The sequence below is a fragment of the Podarcis raffonei genome, chromosome 6 (genome assembly GCF_027172205.1).
Source record: "Podarcis raffonei isolate rPodRaf1 chromosome 6, rPodRaf1.pri, whole genome shotgun sequence".
In the NCBI taxonomy this organism is placed as follows: domain Eukaryota; kingdom Metazoa; phylum Chordata; class Lepidosauria; order Squamata; family Lacertidae; genus Podarcis; species Podarcis raffonei.
The window spans coordinates 68,479,171-68,498,904 of record NC_070607.1 but is presented as its reverse complement, the minus strand read 5'-3'; the positions used below and the strand labels follow the sequence as shown (position 1 = coordinate 68,498,904).

At 41.5% G+C, this 19,734-nt stretch overlaps 1 protein-coding gene across 2 annotated transcripts in view; it reads right to left on the bottom strand.

The window, feature by feature from the left end:
* Positions 1-4,518: 4,518 nt before the first annotated feature.
* Positions 4,519-19,734, bottom strand: part of MMP24 (matrix metallopeptidase 24) — a 32,214-nt gene continuing 16,998 nt past the window's right edge. For both annotated transcript variants that reach the window (XM_053393791.1, XM_053393792.1), the window contains exons 4-9: positions 15,397-15,701; positions 10,552-10,713; positions 7,752-7,966; positions 6,704-6,842; positions 6,287-6,553; positions 4,519-5,786 (exon numbers count right to left, since the gene is read on the bottom strand). In XM_053393791.1, the coding sequence (XP_053249766.1) occupies positions 5,449-5,786; positions 6,287-6,553; positions 6,704-6,842; positions 7,752-7,966; positions 10,552-10,713; positions 15,397-15,701 (1,426 nt within the window). In that variant the 3' untranslated portion in view covers positions 4,519-5,448. The remainder of the gene's footprint in view (positions 5,787-6,286; positions 6,554-6,703; positions 6,843-7,751; positions 7,967-10,551; positions 10,714-15,396; positions 15,702-19,734) is intronic.

Sequence of the window (19,734 nt, the reverse complement as noted above, 5' to 3'; positions counted from 1 at the left end):
TCTGACAGAATTAGATATGGGGCAAAATTCTAAATCTAGTTAATACCATATGTGATCTTGATGATGTGTTACATAATAATGATAATAAATTTTATTTATATCCCGCCCTCCCCAGCCGAAGCTGGGCTCAGGGCGGCTAACAACAATAAAATTGTACAAGATTCTAAAAACATTTCATTATAAAAATTAATTAAAATCAAATTGTTGGCAACCATTAAGCTAAAAATTCTGTGGAGATTGCCAAAGGAGGGAGTCAGGCTGCGCCCTGACCAAAAGCCTGGTGGAACAGCTCTGTCTTACAGGCCCTGCGGAAAGATGTCAAGTCCCACAGGGCCCTAGTCTCTTGTGACGGAGCGTTCCACCAGATTGGAGCCGCAGCCGAAAAAGCCCTGGCTGTAGTTGAGGCCAGCCTAACCTCTCTGAGGCCTGGGACCTTCAGGATGTTTTTATCTGAAGTTCCTCTGTGGGACATATCAGGAGAGGCGGTCCCGTAGGTACGAGGGTCCTAGGCCGTATAGGGCTTTAAAGGTTTAAACCAGCACCTTAAACCTGATCCTGTACTCCACCGGGAGCCAGTGCAGCTGGCATAGCACCGGGTGAATGTGATCTCGCAGCGAAGACCCCGTAAGGAGTCTCGCCGCGGCATTCTGCACCCGCTGGAGTTTCTGGGTCAGTCTCAAGGGCAGCCCCACGTAGAGCGAGTTACAATAATCCAGTCTGGAGGTGACCGTCGCGTGGATCACAGTGGCTAGGTCAGGGCGAGAGAGGTAAGGAGCCAACTGCTTTGCTTGGCGGAGATGAAAAAATGCCGCCTTTGTTATAGCTGTAATCTGTGCCTCCATGGAGAGGGAGGTATCAAAGATTACACCCAAAATCTTAACGGACGGTGCTGGCACTAATTGCACTCCCGCAAGAGATGGGAGTTGCCCCCTCAATTACATATCGTCCCGTCCCAGCCAGAGGACCTCTGTCTTCGAAGGATTTAACTTCAACCGGCTCCCACATAACCATCCAGCCACAGCTTCCAAGCATCTGATCAGTGTGTCTGGGGCCGAGTCAGGATGGCCATCCATCAACAGATAGAGTTGGGTGTCATCAGCATATTGATGGCAACCCAACCCAAAACTCCGGACAAGCTGGGCGAGGGGGCGCATAAAGATGTTAAAAAGCATCGGGGAGAGTATCGCACCCTGAGGCACTCCACACACCAAGGAGTGGCGTGATGACAATTCCCCCCCAAGCGCCACCCTCTGACCGCAACCAGAGAGAAACGAGTGCAGCCACTGAAGGACTCTGCCCTGGATCCCCACGTCGTCCTGGAGTTCGTGATCAACCATGTCGAAAGCTGCTGACAGATCTAGAAGAATCAGCAGCCCTGACCCGCCTCGATCCAGCTGTCTACGAAGATCATCTGTTAGGGCAACCAGAGCCATCTCGGTCCCATGACCAGCGTGGAAGCCGGACTGGAATGGATCCAGAGCCGATGTTTCATCCAGAAACCTACCAAGCTGTTCAGCAACCGCTCTCTCAATCACCTTACCCAGGAATGGAAGATTCGAAACCGGGCGGTAATTGGATAGATCTAAAGGATCTAATGATGTTTTCTTTAAGAGCGGGCGCACCACTGCCTCCTTCAGTTCCCCTGGGAATGTCCCAGGACCACTCAGCTATTAGCAGGAGGCTTCCAAGATGTTTAAAGCAGATAAAGCTTTAGGGGCAATTTTAATCATTTTTAAAGCAAAAATGGATTGCCATAAGACAGTTATGCAACTTCTAGATTATATCAAGTATTTGCTCTGGAAATTTTATGCTTCTCAGGTGAGTAATTTCAGAACAGTAGCAGTGTTTGGAATTAGATTCAGGTGGGTAGCCGTGTTGGTCTGATGCAGTTGAAATAAATTAAAAAATTGTCCAGTAGCACCCTAGAGACCAACTAAGTTTGTTCTGGGTATATGCTTTCGTTGCATGCACACTTCATCAGATGGTATTTGAAAAAGTGTGCATGCACACAAAATCTTCTACCCAGAACAAACTTGGTTGGTTTCTAAGGTGCAACTGGACAAGTGTTTGGAATTGTGCTGAAAAAAAGCTTGATAGTGTGAAAATTATTCCTGGGTGCACAACTAAACCATATTAAGAGTTCCACAGAATAGCCGAGTCCCGAGCTTGCAACTTGTATGGATATTTTACTCTGCCGAACTCTTTGAAGCCTTTGCAGTGTTACGATTAAATTCACATATAAATCAGTATTTGGGGGTGGCAAAATGCATATGAGCAAGTACTGTCAACCTGCATTTCACTGTTTGTAGCACTTTCACATCTGTTCAGGTTCATTGTATTAATAGTGATTGCATGCAAACCACACACAATTTACTGAGGTTTATGTTGGTTCACAGAAGCAACTCCTTGCACGCACTGCTAAAAGTCAACATGGCCTATCTAAAAACCATGCTTGCCATCCTCCCCTGTAAAAGGTAAAGGTACCCCTGCCCATACGGGCCAGTCGTGTCCGACTCTAGGGTTGCGTGCTCATCTCGCTCTAGAGGCCGTGAGCTGGCGCCGTCCGAAGACACTTCCGGGTCACGTGGCCAGCGTGACGAAGCTGCAGCTGGCGAGCCAGCACCAGCGCAGCACACGGAAACGCCATTTACAGTGGTACCTCACAAGACGAAATTAATTCGTTCCGCGAGTCTTTCCGTCTTGCGAGTTTTTCGTCTTGCGAAGCACGGTCAAGTCGCAACTGCACCTCTTCAAGCGGTTTTAAGAAAAAGGAAACAAACTCGCAAGACGTTTTCATCTTGCGAAGCAAGCCCATAGGGAAATTCGTCTTGCGAAGCAACTCAAAAAACAAAAAACACTTTCATCTTGCGAGTTTTTCGTCTTCCGAGGCATTCGTCTTGCGAGGTACCACTGTACCTTCCTGCTATAAAGCGGTACCTATTTATCTACTTGCACTTAAGAGTGCTTTCCAACTGCTAGGTGAGCAGGAGCTGGGACCAAACGACGGGAGCTCACCCCACCGCGGGGATTCGAACCGCCGACCATACAATCAGCAAGTCCTAGGCACTGAGGTTTTACCCACAGTGCCACCTGCCTCCCCTGAGTTGATACTTAATAAACAGCTGCAAAAAAGGCAAAATGCTGTAGCACCTTACAGACTGCCTTATTGTGGCATGAGCTTCCAAGGCAACATCAAATGTATTAAGTGTATCCGCTTTTAAGCATGACATGGCTTTGCTTTTCTAAACTTTCACCTGAAAGTGAAGGTAATATAAGGGACGTATCTTCTAGTTACTGTTAACATGCTGAAACTGGGACAATCCAGTGTCTCACCCATAATACCAATTTGAAGGATTTGGGATAGTTGTGGGGAAGGGATTGGAAACCCCACCTTGAATAGTTCATGATTTTTGCCCCAATTTGTGGGGTTGGAAAGCCTAGAGTGGATGTGCAGTCAGTGGACGTGGGATAAGCACCTCTCCTCGCAAGTGGGCCCTTCATCTCCATTATTTTGGCATAAAAAAGGTTGGGATCAGGCCACTAGCAGAACAGACACGGCAGAATGGATTGTCCCATCTCAAAATCTGCTCCAGAGGACTGGGGAACCCTCCATAGCAGATTTGGGGAAAATTTAGGAAAGGAAAGACTGTGATGTTGGGTGTTGTCCTTAAGAGTTTTGGCAACATGAACTTGTGATATGAAAATAAAAATTAAAACCCCAAAAGGTTTTTCTCTGATTATATTCCTATAAATTCCAATAGGTCTCTAGCATAATAGCAAGTAGAGAATCTCCTGAAAAGGCAAAAAAGATGTCTTGCCAACAGGAATGACAAAAATATACTGCATCAAAATAAACCAACTTGGTTTGTCTAGCCTATGAGTAAACCAGAAATACTTAACTTTTTATACCTACCTGGAAAGCAGAGTTGGATAGTTTCTACCAGGCCATCAAGAGCACAACTAGTGAATGCCATCTGCTGTAGTAGTCTAAAAGATACGTGCAGCTTTCTCTCGTTTTAAAGATACATGTGGCACACAAGATCATTTAAGCACCAATACTATAAAATATTGCAATTTACTTTATACATTTTGGAGAATTTGCCAGATTAAAGTTTTTAAATTGCAACCTTTTGGATAACCTCCCACTCATGATTAAGTGTCTCTTGAATAAACAAATCAGATTTTAAAAACATGAATTTCCTTCTAGATGCCACTCCTTTCCAGCACTACCGCAACTACAATTCTCATCATAATTTTGTTAAAGAATATCAAGCATCCTAATGTACATGCCACTTGGCCTCCATTTATAAAAGAAAAAGGATCAAGGGGACTTGTATTTGCAGAGTACCATATACAGTATCAAAGGTGGTATGTTACTGAGTGCCAATCACTGGGGAACCCGCATGTCCTTGTGGCTTGCATCTGGTTGGCCACTGTAAGAACAATGTTGGGCTGGATGGACCTTTGGCCTTATTCAGCAGGAGCCTTCTTACATTCTTAAATATCACAGAATTTGCCTTTAATCTTATAATGGTAACAATTAATTTATTGTTGCCAACTTAAAATAGTGGTAATATGACATTTAAATATTTAGTACATGACAGGTTCTTAAAAACAAAGAGTTTTAAGGGCTGCATTCATGTTAGTGTTCAAACCCAATTGCTTAGTCTTGCAGACTGGTTGTATTCACAAATTTCGGTTCCTAGTTGCTGTTGTGATTTGATCTGGCTTTAGAGCTGTTTGAAGTCGTGGTCTACACAGAATTATCTCCTAAGAGCTCTTTATGTGTGTCTGCCATTGCAGAGTGGGAACATCAGCTAATTACCATGAATGTACAAAACATCTGACCAGCAGGTATTGGAAAAAAACGGTATCCAGGTAATTGCCTGGTTCCTGTAATAAATTAAAATATTTCAGAATGACTCAGCCTCAGAATGTCTTCTTCAGAAGGTCCTGAAGTGTTCCTTTTGTGTCCCACAGTATTATCTCTCTTTTTGATGAGACAAGTGTAGAAAAAAACAACTTGTTGAGAGGTGTTTGGCTACACTGGCAAATGCTGGGTTTGAAAGAGGGCACTGAAGAAGATTGCTCGGGTGAGTTGAAAAAAGGTTGAAGCAAACTCCTCTTGAGGTCTCTGACACTCACTGAGTGGGTTGGTGAAAAATGTCACACCGAGACATAACACGGCACTGAGGCAGTCAGTCAGTCAGAAGGAAAGCGGCTCCACCGTGCAAGGCCACCTGGGTTTAATTGAATTTTGTTCCTGTTCTTTCAGTCCCAGAATTCTCTCTGACTCATCTAAGTCTCTTGAAGAGTTATGTATGTTTGTTTGGCAGGCTATCCTTCAATCTCCCCCTTTTTTAAAATGTCTGCAGCCTGTTGCCACCATCCTCAATAGTCGTCTAAGTCTTCTTCCATCTTGTCAGCCCCAACGAGCTGGTGAGCCTGTCATACCCACTCTTGTACGGGTCGTCTGTAATAGGTCACGCTTTGCTGGACCTCTTTGTTCTTGAACTGGAAGATTGTGTATACCAGGACAAGGATACACAGAGATAAAATGCAGGGGATCACGACTGCAATTGCATTGACAGTGCTAGGCACATCGTTTATAGTCACCATAATATCCACATCTTCGTGAGAGAGCCGCCGGTCTTTGCTCCTTTCAACCTCCTTTTGGTTGCAGCCCATCCAGTCTTTGAGGATTGACCTGGGGTATCCCGGCTCCACAGTCAGCCTCTGGTTATCAAACTTCCAGTATTCCTTACCTTTATAAAAGTAGGTATAAACTGGAAAAGAAAACAGATATTATTCCATTCTGTGCCATTCACATATTCTGGAGGTGTGCAGCGAAGAAAAAATATACTGTATATGGCAGGAGTGGTTATGTTGGAAATACAGATGGTTTGTATGATATTTATTGGATAACAGCAGGGAGGGAAATCTATCTTACCCTATGCAAAGAAAATAACTTTTGCTTCTGTACTTGCATTCATGGGGATAAGAAAAACTGATATATATTTTTATTATTATTAAAATCAGAGAAAAACTCAGATGAAAACCAATCAATCACCCAGTTTAGGAAGAATATCATGTGCTATGAAAGAAATATCTGCCTCAAGTTTACTTTGAGGTGGGTGGATACGTGTTATAAGGGCAAGAAAATGTCCATGACTACATGTGTCTGTAATCTTGTATATGTTCAGGCTTTAATACAATCTGAATGCAAAGTTCAACACATGGAGGATTATTAAATACTACTAAGCTGTTAAATAAGCTTAATACTTACAGCCTTCTTTACTAACAAAAGCTCCTTGCGGGGCTTGTGGGATTCCTTTCCACACAGTGATGGGTTTGGGGTAGCCGGGATCTGTTGCTCTCTTGTCTTCGTTATACCTCCAATATCGGTCTCCTTTGAAGAAATAGGTTTTGCCTACAGGCTCCCACCTTAAAGCTGTGTCAATCCCTTCCCGGGGAAGACAGCTGCCCAATTCCACTAGGTTGTGGGGGTAACCTGGCTCTGCAGTCACCTCCTTGAAAACCCAGTATTTATCTCCTAGGCAAGAAAGCAGGAGAGGAGGGTGGGTAAGACATCTATAATCAGCAACAGTCAATGGGACTTTGCCTTCCTCTGGAGCAGGTTTGGGGGACAACAGGAAGGGGGAGTTCACTCACGCAGTGTAGGATACAACCTCAAAATGTTTACCTTTAAAGAAAACAAATTTTCCATCAGATCTTTCATAGGCAGCATCAATTTTTGCAGGGAGCCCTTTCCAGAACTGTTCGATCTGCATGGGGTAGCCTTCTTGCACTCGGTTGTTACGGAGACGCCAAAACCAGCGGTCCTAAAGGAAAAAGAAGAAGGAAAAAGAAGAGTCTTGTTAAATGTCTACATCAGTTTCCAACATGAAGCGATGAAGTTAATTTTATAATATCACAGCACCCTCAGGTTTACTAATGTCAGACATCCCTTTAACTTTCAGATCACTCAGTGTTCCTCTCAGGCAGAATTAGACTCCTCCTCTGCTTTGTTATCTTATATTCGGCACCAGTCATAAAAAAACCAGTCTTACTAAGCAATAACTGCCACCTCAAAAAAGTGCCAAATAGTGCCACTAACTGCCATGTCCAAAAGCTGTAATTTCCTGCCCTGCTCAGAACTTCTCCTGCTATTCCTGTGACCAAATCATTACCCCAGACAAAAAAATAGTGTATTTTATTATGTATGATATTCTCTATGTTTAAAGTCTCAAAATAAAATTCAGTAGCAGCACCAGAGTGAATCACAGAGGGATGTGTTCATCTTTTACGCTGAGCAGACCAATGGGTCTACTCTGAGTAAAAGTTAATTGAATACAATCCAAAGAGTCTCACACAGGTCTGATCTACACACACTGTTCATTAAGAAGGCAGAATTCTGGAATACTAGAGAAGATTCCTTGATCAGGACATATGCTGGAAACAGGAACTACATCTGCAGGGCTCGTTTGGAAGCAAGTGAAAAATTTTATTATTATTTTTTGTCCTAGATTTAAGAGGTTTCACTTAATTTAAGTGTTACTGAAGGAAACACATTCTTTCAGCTATCACAACATTCTAATTTATTATCATTTCTTCAACCCAAGACATCTACCAATAAAAAAACTGCAGAGATTAAAATACCAAGAAATTTTGGTGGCATTTAATTAATTATACATGCATTTGTAATATATAAAGATTAATGAAAACAGCTTTGACAGGATGATTTTCACTACCTTAAAAACAAACATTTCTCCTCTGAAGAGAGCCACAGTATTGAAGTTTCCATCACAAATGTTTGGTTTACTGCCTGGGGTAGAAGGCCTGTCTCCTAGAGGAGGTCTGGGAGGTCTCGAATGTCTGTCATGCTTTCTTTCTGAAGTAGAATGGATTCTACGAACAGGAAGGGTTGGTAAAGGTCTAGTGGGTTCTAGTGGCTCAGCAGGTGGGCCTTAAAAAAAAGAGAGGGAGGGAAGAGAGAAATCTAATTAGCAGCTTGAATATTGTACCCATCATTTGAAAGACCATCACAAAGCTTGAACACTTCTTCCCATTTTTCCCTCAAAATCTTTCTTTCCACCACAGACATAATCACCATCCTCAACTTGCTGTCAAAATTATTGGCTGTAGATCACAGAATCATAGAATTGTAGAGACGGAAGGGATCATGAGGGTCATCTAGTCCAACCCCGGAAATGCAGGAATCTTTTTCCAATGTGGGGCTTGAACCCAAGACCCTGAAATTAAGAGTCTCCTGCTCTCCCATCCCAATCATGCTCCTACTTTTGTGTAACATCATCTAGCAACAGCACCTGACCTTTGCATTGGAACTGGCCCCTCCTTTTGCCTGGACCTCATAGTTAATTATTATTAGATCTCTTTCCTACCCAGGATCTCATGGTGAAGGATAGGTAGGAAATCGAATAAATGATAAGACTCTAACTTGTCCCCAAAGCCACTCTATTTTACTCTTTTGCATCCCAGTACCTCAAAAACTTAATCCAAGAATCTAACCTAAAGCTTCCCCCCAAGTAATCTAGGTTTTTAAAGTTCCCCTTGTCTCGGTTGCTGTTTCCAAAATTTGCTGTTGGATCTGCTGTATAGAATATCAGGATCTAAAATCCCAATGAGAGCTAACTGCTCTCACCGCATAGCAATAAGGCCCTCAGAAGCAACCGTCTGCAAAAGCATACATCAAATTCACATAGTTTATACATATACTTTCTTTTCCTTAGCCACAAACCTTGTAAAGGAATGTCCTATAGCTGGAGTCAGGAGAGGTGTATAAGATGGAAGTGGCTATTTTCAGGTGGTGAACAGTAGGAGCCAGCTCCAGATTCTGCAAATTGAAGCTGTCTCAGGCTGGAGCCAAAGAAAAAAGTGTTGGCCCCTTTGCAAAAGGAGTAGTGTACCTGGTTGGATACAGGTGACCATTTAACCACACAACTGCACTGGGTGTATCACAAGTCTCTCCCCACTCTGCACCCCGGCAACTTGGCAGCATGATAAAGAGGGCTGATCCACACAGGGTAAATTCTTACCAATTTATTTTCCTGCATTCTAGTAACCTCATTAGGCCACTGAAGTATCTCATACATGGGTCCGCCTCTGATGATTGTTCAGACACTGACTGCATTGGCAATCTAGCCAGCCCCTGTACTCTTCAGCTAACTGAGACTAGGCATTAGGGTCATATGTTGGTGGTTCAACTGCACTAACTCCTACGTCAAAGTGCCAGTTTGGGTTTTTAAAGCTCTTGACAACTTGGGGCCAGGGTACCTGAAGGACTGCCTGTCTCTACATGTTGGTTGTTATCTATTCTTCATTTTCCTTATTCTTCAACATCCAAAAGACAGCAGAGCTGGCTGCCAGGGGAAAAACCTTCTCGGTGGTGACATCCTGACAGTGGAACACTCTTCATCTTGACTGAGTTCTCATTTTTATGCTGCTTCTCATGTCATAATCACTGAGGTATTAGAAACACTCACAATTTAGTTTTTCTTTGGAACACCGTTACATGGTACCAGCACCACAATATCCCATTGGAAGGGTGTGGCCTTGCTGCAAGTAGGATAACACTGAAAAGGAGAGCTCTTTTCATGGCGTGTGTGTGTGTGTGTTTTGCTGCTCTTCTCTTCATTGTTATTTTAAGGGGGTGGTTGTCAGTAAAGATGTGTGTTCCAGTACTGGAAAGGGGGAGTCCATAGAACTACATGAAAACAGAAAAAGGAGGCAAAGGATCAAACAGTGGCAGAGTGTTGCTGTGGGAGAAAGGGCAGCATTGCTGGAGTTGGTACTATATAAATGATTTCATTTTAAAATCTGGCTAATAATTCCTTTCCGTATTGATATTGCAGTCTGAAATGCTGACAGTTTTGGGGAAGGGGGAGGGAGTAAGAGAGGAAGATTGAACACTGAAATATTTGTCAGACTTGAGCAACTATTCTACTAGCTGGTTATACTCACAACAGTTGCGCAGGATGGAAATGGCATATTACCAGTCAGCAGCATATTACAGTAGGGGGGAAATGCAATTTCCCCATGCAATTACAAGGGAAAGTCACTTCATACGCATCCTGCTCACCTGTTCAGTGACCTGTTCATTGCTCACAGTGAACATCTGGAAAGGCCTCAAGGTTCCCTGATGACAGTATTCTAAGAGTGCCCTGTTTATCAGTTACCAAGATGCAAGACATAGGAAGAGGCAGTTTTTGGTGACTGCCGTTCAGCTTTGGAAGTCATCTTTTTTACTGCAGTGTGTCAAACCCAGACCCTGATCATTTTCCTGAAGAGGTTTATTTACACGAACAATTGATTGCTAATGAAAAATATGTGGGAGTTATTTTAAGTGTGCTTTCCCTTGCTGTAAGCTTTATTTAAAAAACAACAACATGGGCACAGCCACCACATGCCCACACATCCCAGATAAATATATACATCTGTATATTTCAGTACCTTAAGTTGTCTGAGCTTATGGGAGGCGATGAGGAATTGGCATCCTGCCAATGGCAATTAATAAACCAGGTACCATCTTACCATAGATCTTCTGGATTCCTTGAAGGTCATCCTGTGGTAACTTAAAGTTGTGCGTTTCCATATATTGATAAAAAGGAGCCATGATGGCGCTGGGGTCATTGGAGTGCTCAAGGCCTAGGGCATGGCCCAGTTCATGCACCGCAACAAGAAAGAGGTCATTTCCTACAGAGGCAAGATGTTACAACCATCAGCGTCAACATCCATAGGGTATTAACAACATTAAGAAACAAGCTTAACAAAATTCTTAAGAAGAAGATAAAGCAGTTTATCCAACAACTATAGAGGCTCAGCAGGAATACTTTTAAAAATAAGTCTTGCAATGCACCTGGTCTAATTAGATGAACATCAGATGCAGTAGCTGGTGCATTGCAATTGGTAAGAGTATGACCAGGAAGTCCCTGGTTCATATTTATGGCACAACAGACACATTCATCTTTTAAGGCACCAACAGATTCTTTGTTGTCCGCTAACTATAATGTGATAGGAGTTTGCAAAAGACTGTTGACAATGTGTAATTAAACCAGTAAAAGAGACAATGACTGATTCACTCTGCAAAATTGAGAGAATATATTTTGAGAATTCAGAGAGAGAGAGAGAGAGAGAGAGAGAGGGAGGGAGTAAAACCTGAGTCTAAAGACATATGCCCCAGATTCAATTAACTGTTTGTGAAGAAGTCCCTGATCAGCATCTTAAAAGTAAAATATGTAGCACTGGGCTTTTGGAGTTTAGGGAAAGTGATGACTAGATGCTAATGTGAATCAGAACAGCATCAAAATAAGGGAGGCAAAAATGCATCCTAGACATGCCCTTTGTTGCATCAAATGGCTTTGTCGCTCAAGGACATCTCATGAAGCAAAGGACTGAGGCAAAGGGTATTAAAAGTTGCGTGCCTATGGATTTTGTAATTCTGTTTTTCTGTACAAAACTGTGCCTTTAAAAAATCCATTTGGAGTCTTGGGATCAGAACAAATAAAATCAAATAAACAGTTACGAACAGTACAACAGTTTCATTCGGGAAATTGGGAGGAATGATTCTTATCAACATGAAAATGGATGTCCTCAAAGAGTGAGGGGTGGTTAGCGGTGGTTAGCGGTCAAAACAGGAGTAATCTGATAAATAAAGACAAGGTTATTAATCAAGTAGGCCATAAAATAAATCACTTGTGTGGTTGAGAGTAATGACAACAAAACCATGATTATTTAAAGTAAAATGTGGCTGATCCTAATCTGTCTATAACTGCCCTACTTTGTTATTAAACTGAGAATTAAGCTTTGCCAGCATGACAACAATATTATGAATGGGGCACACTTCATTTATTTCAGTTCTGTAAGTTGAAAATAAGAGAAAGGCAGTCCTAACCGTGTAGCAGCACATTGAAAAGTAAGAGAAATGAAACAAACATGTGACCGGGGTCTAAACAAGTAGGAATGACAGAAGGGAGATAGTTTTAATACGATGGCAAAGATTAGATGAGCCCCTTTAATAGGATAGCAAAGCAGATAATATAGCAAAGTAGATAAAAGAAAGTGGATAGAATGTTGAAATGGTTTCATCCACTTAAGTCAATTTTTTTCTGTAGTAATAGCTGCCTGATTTTCAGAAAGGCAACAGAGGAGAGTTCTAAGACCAGATCTTAAAACAACCTGAGAAATCAAAATTGTTAAGAAACTGCAAAAAAACCTGACGTGTCATCTGAAAGGTGCGGTAAGGTCTGAAGAAAAGCTCCTAATTTAGTATAGTGTCAAGGCATAGGCATTTATTTTGTCACTAGTGACTGTCCTTTTTAGTTCTTGCAGTATAATGTTTGAATAAAGTACAGTTGCTATCTGAATTTAGGGTATGACTACAAAATGTGGAACAGCCTTATCTAAATCATGTGGTGTGGTACCCAATGAAATCATACTAAGAATAGAATCCCTAACATCAATGGATGTCTCCAAGTATAGTTTGGGGGTGTTGACATTACTGCCTCAGACTGCAGTGAGTGTTCCCCCCCATACCCCCGCTGTGCATTTCACGGATCTCCCCCCCCCCCCGCAAACGCTGCCCCAGCTGTTCACACTAGCACAGCTTCATGGTTTCATTTGTTTCAGATTTGTATGCCAAGGTGTTTCACAGCTTGTCTAGAAACAAATTAGGAATGACTTAAGGATTCCAGTCGGAGAGATGCTAATTTGAGAAAAAACACACCAGACAGTAATATTTCATGGCAAAGCACAGGATACGAATGCATTTTGGATGATGCCATGTGAACATGGAATTATAGCCTAGCACCGGAAACATAATGAGTGCTGAGTAAATGGTTCACACAGCCTTAGTTAGGATACCACCCCCAATCAACAGTCCTTGGGGCATTATGGGTAAGGCTAAGCCATCTTGAGTTATAGGAAGGCTGCAGAGGCCCAGGATTTCTCTGTACCCAATTGTTCATGAGATGCTAATAATCCATTAAATTACTGGTTTGTGTAATTTAACAATTTTGTTGCAGAGCACCTGGAGCCCCTAATTACACACTGTGCTTTTCATGCTATTCACCACCTTTCAAAAGTACTAAGTGATCCAGAACTCATCTCAGGTCACCAGCAGTCAGGTTAATCAAATAAATCTCTATACCTGCCACACCAACGACAGCCTGCACATATATATATATTTATATAAAATCAATGCAAATGTCAATGCCCAGGATTCAGCCTGCTGTAGATCTAGGTTCAGGACCATCAAAATCTGAATTGTACCGCGTGAGACCATTGTTCCATCTAGTTCAGCATCACTGACTGCTCTCCAATATTTTCAGCAGGAGTCTGTACCAGCAGAACCTGGAGCTATTTTACCACTTCCCTATATGTTTGGCTGTATAGCTGATGGAACTGGTGGGAGCTAAAGAAGTATGATTTGGTAATCAGTATAATTTTCAAAGCAAGGGAGAAAGGGACTTCACTGCCAGTTTTGAAAGGACATTATTTGAGAAAATTGAGGACAAGGGTTCACCTGCCTGGGATACAGATTTTGAAAGTCTACTTTATCATGGGGGGGGCGGGGTGCCACCTCTGTCTCAACCAGGATGGCATATAGGAGTTAACCAATGCATCTTAAGAACTCTGAATCTGTAGTTTATTTTGCTGTGCAGTTGTTCCATATTTATTCTGCCTTCTCTCTAATCTTTAAAAATACATTTTCATTTACAATAGTTAAACATGAAGGGCTCCCTGCTTACTGGGAGAGGCACCAAAGTAAGATGCTTAGGAATGGGGCATACAAAATATTTTAAAAATGATAATCGCTCAAGGTGGTGGTAAAATAGGATGTGGTTTCATTAACTATATGTAGCTGAGAAATGGCAACTTCACAATGATCTGATACGAAGTATGAGTAGTACATAAACAACAAATGCTTAATATCCACATTACAGCATTCACAAGGAGCCCTGAAAGCAGCTTTGGGCAGTAACTATACCACTGCCTTTCCACTTATAGCAGACTTCCTACATGAATCAACTGAAATGTATAGCAAGTCCCCATACTAGCACTGCAACTCCATAGGACACGAAGACTCCCACAGTGGCTTCTTAAGCAATTGTATATATAATGACAGTCATGTGGAGTCCCAACCATGCAGAAGCCAATTTTAGCAGCAACCACAGCCCCACGTTCATGAAGGAGATGCTATGTTTATGTTATATTTATGTAATTTATACGGTGGAGTAAGGCAACCTCATCACACAACATGAAACCAGAAAAATACTGTGGTGGGGAACAATAATACAAAATCAGAAGAATCGGTACAAATATATATAGAGAGACTTCTGAGAACCATTGTTTTAACAAAATCCCTGAAACAATCAAGTACTGTATCTATTTTCTCCAAGTACCCTCATCACAGCTGAGCACTCTACATCCAATTATTTTCCCCCAGCCTCTGGGTAACAGCCTCAGAGGGTGGGTGGCTTCATACTGTGGTATTACCTACTTGAAGAATATACTGGGATTTAAAATATTTGTATTTCCCACATAATCACCATAATTAGAGGAGAACATTTCACAGTGAAGCCTTGTTAAAAAATAATAATTGTATTTATAGCACGGACTTTACTGGAAAAACATCACTGCACAGAATCGTCTCTGCAAAAGATGCTAGCATCAGACCTTGGGCTACAGAATCACTCACTTGAAATTTATTTGAACCCAGATTGGACAACAGTCTTTTCTACCATCAATGGGCCTTTTTGCCCCAACTAATGGGTTGTTTTATCCCAAGAGTCTTCTGATTATTGATGCACAAGAATGGTGTTTGAATAGATTGCACATCCCTAAAGTCCAACTAGCGTAGACACAGATCCCCAAATCCAGGAATTAATTCTTCTATTTGGACTTTTGTATGTAGGGTGTTAGAAATGTACATCCTGTTCAAATGTCAATTACACAGATCTGAGTGCAGTTTGGATCTCAAATGCATCTGAAATATTTGATGTCATATCTACTTAGTACTTACAATAATTAATCTTTTTGTGTAAACTTAATTTCACCAATTAATTTTCTCTCTTTTTCCTTTTCCCTGAGAATTGTTCTAGTTTCTCAGGCAGCTAGATCAGAGTGCCATTTAAATTTCATCTGTCGGTTCGTCTTGCTTTGGATTTATAAGCAAAACTGGCATTATTTTTTGGAGGGAAAACTCATGTTCTAGCCTTTTGGGGGGGGGCAGAGCACGGATTCTTCCTCCACCTCAGTATCACCAAACCACATTCTTACAGGAAGTCCTGTGATGACACCTCTTCCTTTCTGCAAGCCAACTGCCTCATGAAATATCATATCAAAAATACTGTTATAAAACCCCCCACGTCATCTTACCATCATGGTTAGAATTTCCCAGTGTCCATGGTTCATCTGAATCAAAATGAGTATCGCCTCCGATCCCTGGTCCAGGAAAATAGGCGTGGGCTAGGAATCCACCCTCCCCATCAAAAGGAGAGCTGTCACCATGGAAACCAGAAGCAAAAAATATCATAATATCTGCCTCTTTTCTGTCACTTTTAATTTCATGGTAAGGAACTTCTTCAAAGGTGAGCGGAGTCACCCTCTGCCAAACATCAAATGCTTGCCGGATGGCTTTCCTTGTATCCAGCTCTCCAACCTTGGGGGTGTAGTTGTGAACACTGCGAAGAAGATGAGAAGGGGTTTATTTAGGAGGATTCATTCAGAGAATTTCATATTCTCTGATGTTAACAAACATGTTTCAGGACTCAGATCGACACAACCGTAATACTACATTTTGAGCACTTTGATATCTTTTGAGAGTCCTTTCAGGTACGGTACACATTATGAGGTTTACAAATATTTCCTACATAATAATAACTAGAGGGTTTAAAAACAAAATTCAGAAAACGTAATGACTTAAAAGTGTTGCATTCCAACCAGTGGCGTAGCGTGGGGAGTGCAGGGGAGGCCGGCCGCACCGGCTGCAACATCTGGGGGTTAGGGTTAGGGGGTGCAAATCCACGGGTTAGGGGGCGCAAATTACTTGCCTTGCCCCGGGTGCTGACAACCCACGCTACGCCACTGATTCCAACAGCTAATCCATAACAACAAGACCACTACTAGTAAGAGCCATTTACTGTCCTCTCAATATGAATACTCAAGGCTGGGTCAGATGACAGGTTCCTGAGCTCCCAACTGGACATACGGGAAGTGTTTTGGACACAGTAATATACCTTTATTTCCTAATCACAGTTCTGCACTGAATCTGGAATGCAAATTATGAAGGCTCAACCCTTTCGCCTGCCAGACTGGCAAAGCATTTCTGAATACTGGAGACTGGACAGGTTGATTCAGTGTAACTTCTCCTTGCAATGTTGTCTCAGTCCAGAAACAGGAACCTATTTGGATATAGTTTAGAGGCCCCAATACATCATATCTCTATTCAAAACCCTACACAGCAGCAAACCTGGCAGTGGGATAAACTCCACAAGCTGCTATACAGAAAGCCAATCAGCTTGACAGTGTGGTCACTTGGTGGAATTAATCCCAGATAATCCCCATATGTAATACAGAACTGTCTCTATAGTGTAACTGCTTAGCATCCCATCCAACCGCAATGCTCAACTCTGTCCACAACGACTGCAGAATCTAGTACTAGTACCATTTGCTTCTTATATGGGTAAAAGTAACTGACTCAGGGATCTTAGCAGACTATAGTCTAAAAAGCATGTTGCCATTGATAATGTGTGGGATGGAAAAGGCATATGAAATGTTACACCACTGTACAAAATCAATAGATTGCCTTCATCTAGAATACTGTGATCAGCACAGATGATTTAACCACAGGATATCACAGAATTAGAGTAATGTCGGCAAAGGATAAGAATGTTGATAGATTCTCACGCGAGAAGAGTAAGAGAGAGAAGAATCATGGTTTAGGAAAACCAGAAAGACAAAAATTAATAAATGTTGATAAAAAATAATGTTAGATGACAGGAAAGGGAGACTGAGAAATCACCTCACATGCAAAGTAAGGTACAGTGAATTACAAGAAAGAAAGGATAGATGACATCATTACAGGAACGAGTTTTCTGAGACTCAGATGAGTAACCCCCACCTCCTCCTCTGACATAGCCATGAGGTCAGAGGTTTTCACTCCTTTTTTTGTTTGTTTAATCATAGTTTTGCAATACAACTTAACCTTAAATCATGATTTGTTCAACAAGCCAACTTCATAACCCTTCAGGGTGGAAACTCCTATTTTATCAATATGGCCAACATTCTTTGGACCTGAAATGAAAAGGATTGGGTCTGTAATGGCCCTTAAATTGCAAGTAATTGTAACTAAAAATAATTACAATTGATCAATTTGACTCTATAATATTTTATTTTAGACTACCTATTAAAATATTCTGGCCTGGATTAAACTAAGCAGTTGCACTAGGAGCAGTCAGCATAAGAAGTGGCTCCACTGCATTGAGTCTTCCCACCCCCTGTACCCCCCATTTGGCTCTGTGGGGGACAGGAGAACCACCAGAACAACATGCAGGGGGAAGAGGCCTGAGAGTGTTCCACCTGGCAAGCTGAAATGTTTGTGCTGATGGAAGGATTGCTGTAGAACCATGTTGACTTCCAACCTTTGTTAGCTCCCATGCATTCATGGACAACTGTTAACAGGCATAATCTCTGGAACACACTCTGCTCACTAAGGGCAGAGCCAACAACAGACATGGTCACACCTCCATATCTTTGAATTCTCAGCAATAATTAATGTTCCATGGCATGTCCAAGAGTTCCTAACTAAAAGAATAAACACAGAAACCAAAGCAAAGTCTGAAAACCTTTAAAATACCAGCACTTAAAAATTGGTTGTAGTCACTAGCATCAACCACTAGAGGGAAGCATGGCTATACATTAGTAGTTGTCAGTCTCTAGTTAAAAAGTAGCTACCAAATTTTCAGATAAAATTGTGAAATACTGCAGCCTGAAATTGTACAAGGAATTATCAATAGGGGACTAAATCAATAGCTGCCTATCAAGGCAACTCAAAGGAAAAGATTGTCTTCATATAAACAGTGATGTGGGGTCCAGAGCTTTATTTTTCCGACTGTAAATGCAGTATTAGGCAAGTTTAGCAGTCTCATGGTTGTAATTAATTATTTTCATTGCTATTATCTTTAGTTTTGGGACCTATAGCTAAGCAAGATCCAGAGAGTCAGAGCTTAGCCATCTCTGGTTTACTAAATGCAAGTAAAATAATAATAGTACTAAATTAGATCATGTTCAAATCTAGGGCATCAGAAAATGTTCCGATACAAATTGACTTATGCAAACAACCCTAATTTGCATTTTAAAAATTCCAAATAGTTTTAATTACAAACATTTCTGTAAAACCTGTATCACTCTATGTTAATGGATGGCAATTTCTTTACAAACACATACCCTCCAACATTCCTCAGAAAACAGGGACATTCTAGCACGCTTTTTGCTAGAAGTACAGGGAAGGAAATGGAATGGAAGTCCTATTTGTGTTGCACATGGAGTGGGAGCCAGTTGCACATGTGGGCTGATGTCATTTAATGCCATCCCATAAACAACATAAAGCATGCACAAATAAATAACAAAAATAGACATCTATTTCCAGAAGCACCAACGCGTTACAAGCAGTAAATAAGCACTTTTGCATGAAACTGTAGTCTAGTGCTTGTCCTTCTCTGATCTGTACTAAGTGGCTTATCTTATCACATGATGAGTTTAGGGTGGCCAGATGCAAAATAAAGCCAGGGTTCAGCACTTTTGATAATTGTATAGAAGGCTAAATTTCAGCAGGTGTAAAGGTGCAGGGGCCCTGTCCTCTTTTGCTCCTGGCCACCACTCTATGATTCTAAACCTGAACACAACCCAAGAGAGGTGGAGCAATCTATTTCTTTTCTAAAAGAAGGATATTGTTACTATAGCAGCTATCGTTAGATTGATAGCAGTGTCCATACTAGAGGTGTGTACAAAGTCTTTCAGGTGTCTTAAAGAATCCCAAATCTTGAATAATCCCAAATCTCTATCTGTTGCTTTAAGAACACCAGTACAGAGAACCTGTATGAATCTTTGGTTCTTGGACAGTGTTCAATTTGTCCACTTTTATCCCAATCCAGAGTAACAAACAGGAAAACAACACTCTCTGCTTGTGCCACAGCAAGCTTGAGGGAAGGGTGGCAAAGCCATATTGCAGCATGCTTGGAGGTCCAGGAAGGAATTGGCAAACCGTAAAGGTGCATATGGAGCTGTCACACTTCAAAGGGATTTCCCCATTTACTTCAATGAAGGGGCAACACACACAAAGGAATGCACTCATGGACATTCTGCCAATAACTAAGCAAAGAATACAGGGGAATGGAGAGCCTAATTTAAGTCCAATTTTAACATGGAAGTTTTGGCTCCTACTTTTTTTTTTAATAAAGTAAGCTAAAAATACCATTATCTATTGAAATTCATCACTTAGGCAGACTGAAATGTAGCATTCTCCCTGAAGCAGACTTTGCAATCACTTCCATCTTGCAAGGTTGGAATAAATTAAGATAAAATAACTAACAAAGTCACCTTTTCAGCTAAGTTTAGAGGGAGTAAGTGTGTCAGACATCAGATTAAAGATAGCAAAAATAAATGATTAAAGGGCTTTAAAGAAAGAAAGAAAATACCCTGTTGTCTTTTTACTTA